The sequence below is a fragment of the Microtus ochrogaster genome, unplaced genomic scaffold (assembly GCF_000317375.1).
Source record: "Microtus ochrogaster isolate Prairie Vole_2 unplaced genomic scaffold, MicOch1.0 UNK186, whole genome shotgun sequence".
Lineage (NCBI taxonomy): Eukaryota > Metazoa > Chordata > Mammalia > Rodentia > Cricetidae > Microtus > Microtus ochrogaster.
The window spans coordinates 168527-170923 of NW_004949284.1; the positions used below are offsets into that span (position 1 = coordinate 168527).

Sequence of the window (2397 nt, forward strand, 5' to 3'; positions counted from 1 at the left end):
CCAGAGAGCTGCCATGTGGGTGCTGGGAATCAAGTCGTCTGTAAGAGCATCCAGACCCTTAGTCGCTGAGCCAGCCTCTGTTTTTCTTTAGGATAAATTTTCACTGCTATGTTTAGGTGACAGTTCCAGTGGAAGAGGAACTTCTCTCACATTAGCTGACAGTACCACAGCCTCCATGTCAATTCATTCTCATTACTACAGTGTGTTCTCTACTTTTTATCAGTGCTGGAATTCTAAGAACACTCTACCACTCAAGTATATCCCAACCCCCAGGGACTTCATAAATGAGAAATAAAAGAACTTACACCATTTCAACAGGATAGAATCAAGAGAATCTGTCTCCAGTAATCACAGATTTATGGACACTTGGAAATTAATTCCTTGTGTCACTGCTCAGTGTCACAGAAGAAAGCTGCCTAGATCTAAACTAAATGGGTTCTCTAACCGTCCTTGTCATTCCCCACCCCTGTCTTTCAGCTTTGCTCCAGGATGACATCACTCAAGCCATACAATGTGCAAAGAGGGTTGTGAGGGATCCACAAGGCATTAGAGCATGGTATGTGGGAACTTGGGAAGGGGAAACTGTGGGTTCTGTTGATCTATGCAGTGAGCTTTAATGAGGCCCAAGTGTCATTCTGAGCACTGCAGGTACAGCTGGGGACTTTCTCTACATCATTAGTTTTAGGGAATTTCTTCAGATTGTGAGAATTCCACACATGACAACTTCCTTGTTAGGCCTCCAGATTATTTGTAGATCAGTTAACTGCTTTTTGCACATGATGTTACATTGACAGTGAGGACACTGGGCTCTGCTCAGGTTTGGAGAGGATCACACTGCCATGTAGACATAGCTCCAGCAGTTTTTAGGTGTAGCTGTAGCCTGTGTTTCATACTAGATCTTGGTCCAGCACCCAGTCACCATTAGTGCCACTGTTACACTATTTCTCCCCCCAAGTTTTAAGAATATGTATGGCAGAGGAGACAAGTTTAACCATTCTCCTCATCTCACTTTCCTTCACAGGGTGGCATGGAGAAACTACTGTCAAAACCGAGATCTCACCCAGTATCTTCGGAACTGCAGATTGTAACTGCCATGTGCTTCCAGTTCAGCTCATTCTGTCTCTTTCTCGCTCTAGAAGTAGTTACAGGAAAGGTCACACTTCCTTGGTTTCCCCTCATATAAGCAGCCTTTGAAAAGAATCAAGAGCAAAATGGAGACTGTTTCCCAAGAGGCTTAATGCTGACTAATGTGTTCACTGTTTTAAGAAAAACCTCCATTTTTTTCATTAACCCATGCAGCAGATGCTGGTGACAGTGGTCTAACACTTCAATAGTCACACACATCTCTATCAGTTCTTCACAGATGAAGTCACTCACATGTACTTTCTTTAAACTTAATCTTCATCTCTCCCTTGTTGGATTCACACACATCAAATCTTAAGAAGACAAGTTGATCTTGGGTGAAATGGCAGCTGTATGAGTTCCCAGGCCTTGTGTATGATCTCAGAATTCAGGCAGTTTGAACAACCACAGTGTGTGGCAAGGTGGGTTTTTAAGGGAACAGAACTCTGGGTGGATAGAACTGAGATTGCCTCACTCAGAAACTTGTAATGAAATGTGTGACCTTTCAAAAACATTTTCTTAGATTTGGCCACTTATACTGCTTAAAAGTAAGTTCTCAACTCATGTATCAGTCTGTTTTAATTCTTGTGAGAATGTTCCCATTCCTCTTGCTGATCATGAGGTCTTCCAGACTAGACTGTGCTAGCTCTTAGCTTTCTTAAAGTAACTTCAAGCATATCAGCTAACTCTGAGACTGATGAGTTTGGATTGGCAAAACTAAGTGCATTGTGAAAAATTACAAATACCCATTAAACAATTTAAATGCAAATCTTGTCTGTTTTTACTCTCATATGTTGTCTCCGGGCAAAATTGTTTATATATTGGGAAAATCAACATGGTACTCTTTCTAGGGCTTATGGTCTCACCTACTCTTATCCAGCACCTATATCAACTACACACAGCCATTGTCTACATCCTCATCTACATATGGCATATACCTACATCTTCACACACACAGAGACTGTGCTTACACCTTCATCTATATACACAACCAGCTGAACATTTTCTGGAATTCAAAAGCAAGCTGATCAATCTCCCTTGTCTCTAATAGACCCTTGACAAAGTAATTCCCACATGATGACATCCTCCAGTCATGCAAACATGAACACATGGCTACAGTGACAGCCACTCCCTGTGTGTTGTTCTAGCATTTGCTGCCATCACTTCCTTTCTATTTGTCCAGCTCACTCTCTGTATCTATAATGGTTTTCTGAGGCATTTTAAAGTGCATTGGAAACATCAAAGTTTATTTATTAAAAAATTTATTTATTTATT

General features: G+C 41.1%; 1 protein-coding gene across 1 annotated transcript in view; it reads left to right on the forward strand.

The window, feature by feature from the left end:
• Lyz (lysozyme) overlaps nt 1–1886 on the forward strand; it is a 17130-nt gene extending 15244 nt beyond the window's left edge. Inside the window, exons 3-4 of the mRNA XM_005372110.2 lie at nt 478–556; nt 1022–1886. Coding sequence (XP_005372167.1) covers nt 478–556; nt 1022–1088 — 146 coding nt within the window. The 3' untranslated portion in view covers nt 1089–1886. The remainder of the gene's footprint in view (nt 1–477; nt 557–1021) is intronic.
• Nucleotides 1887–2397: the final 511 nt, after the last annotated feature.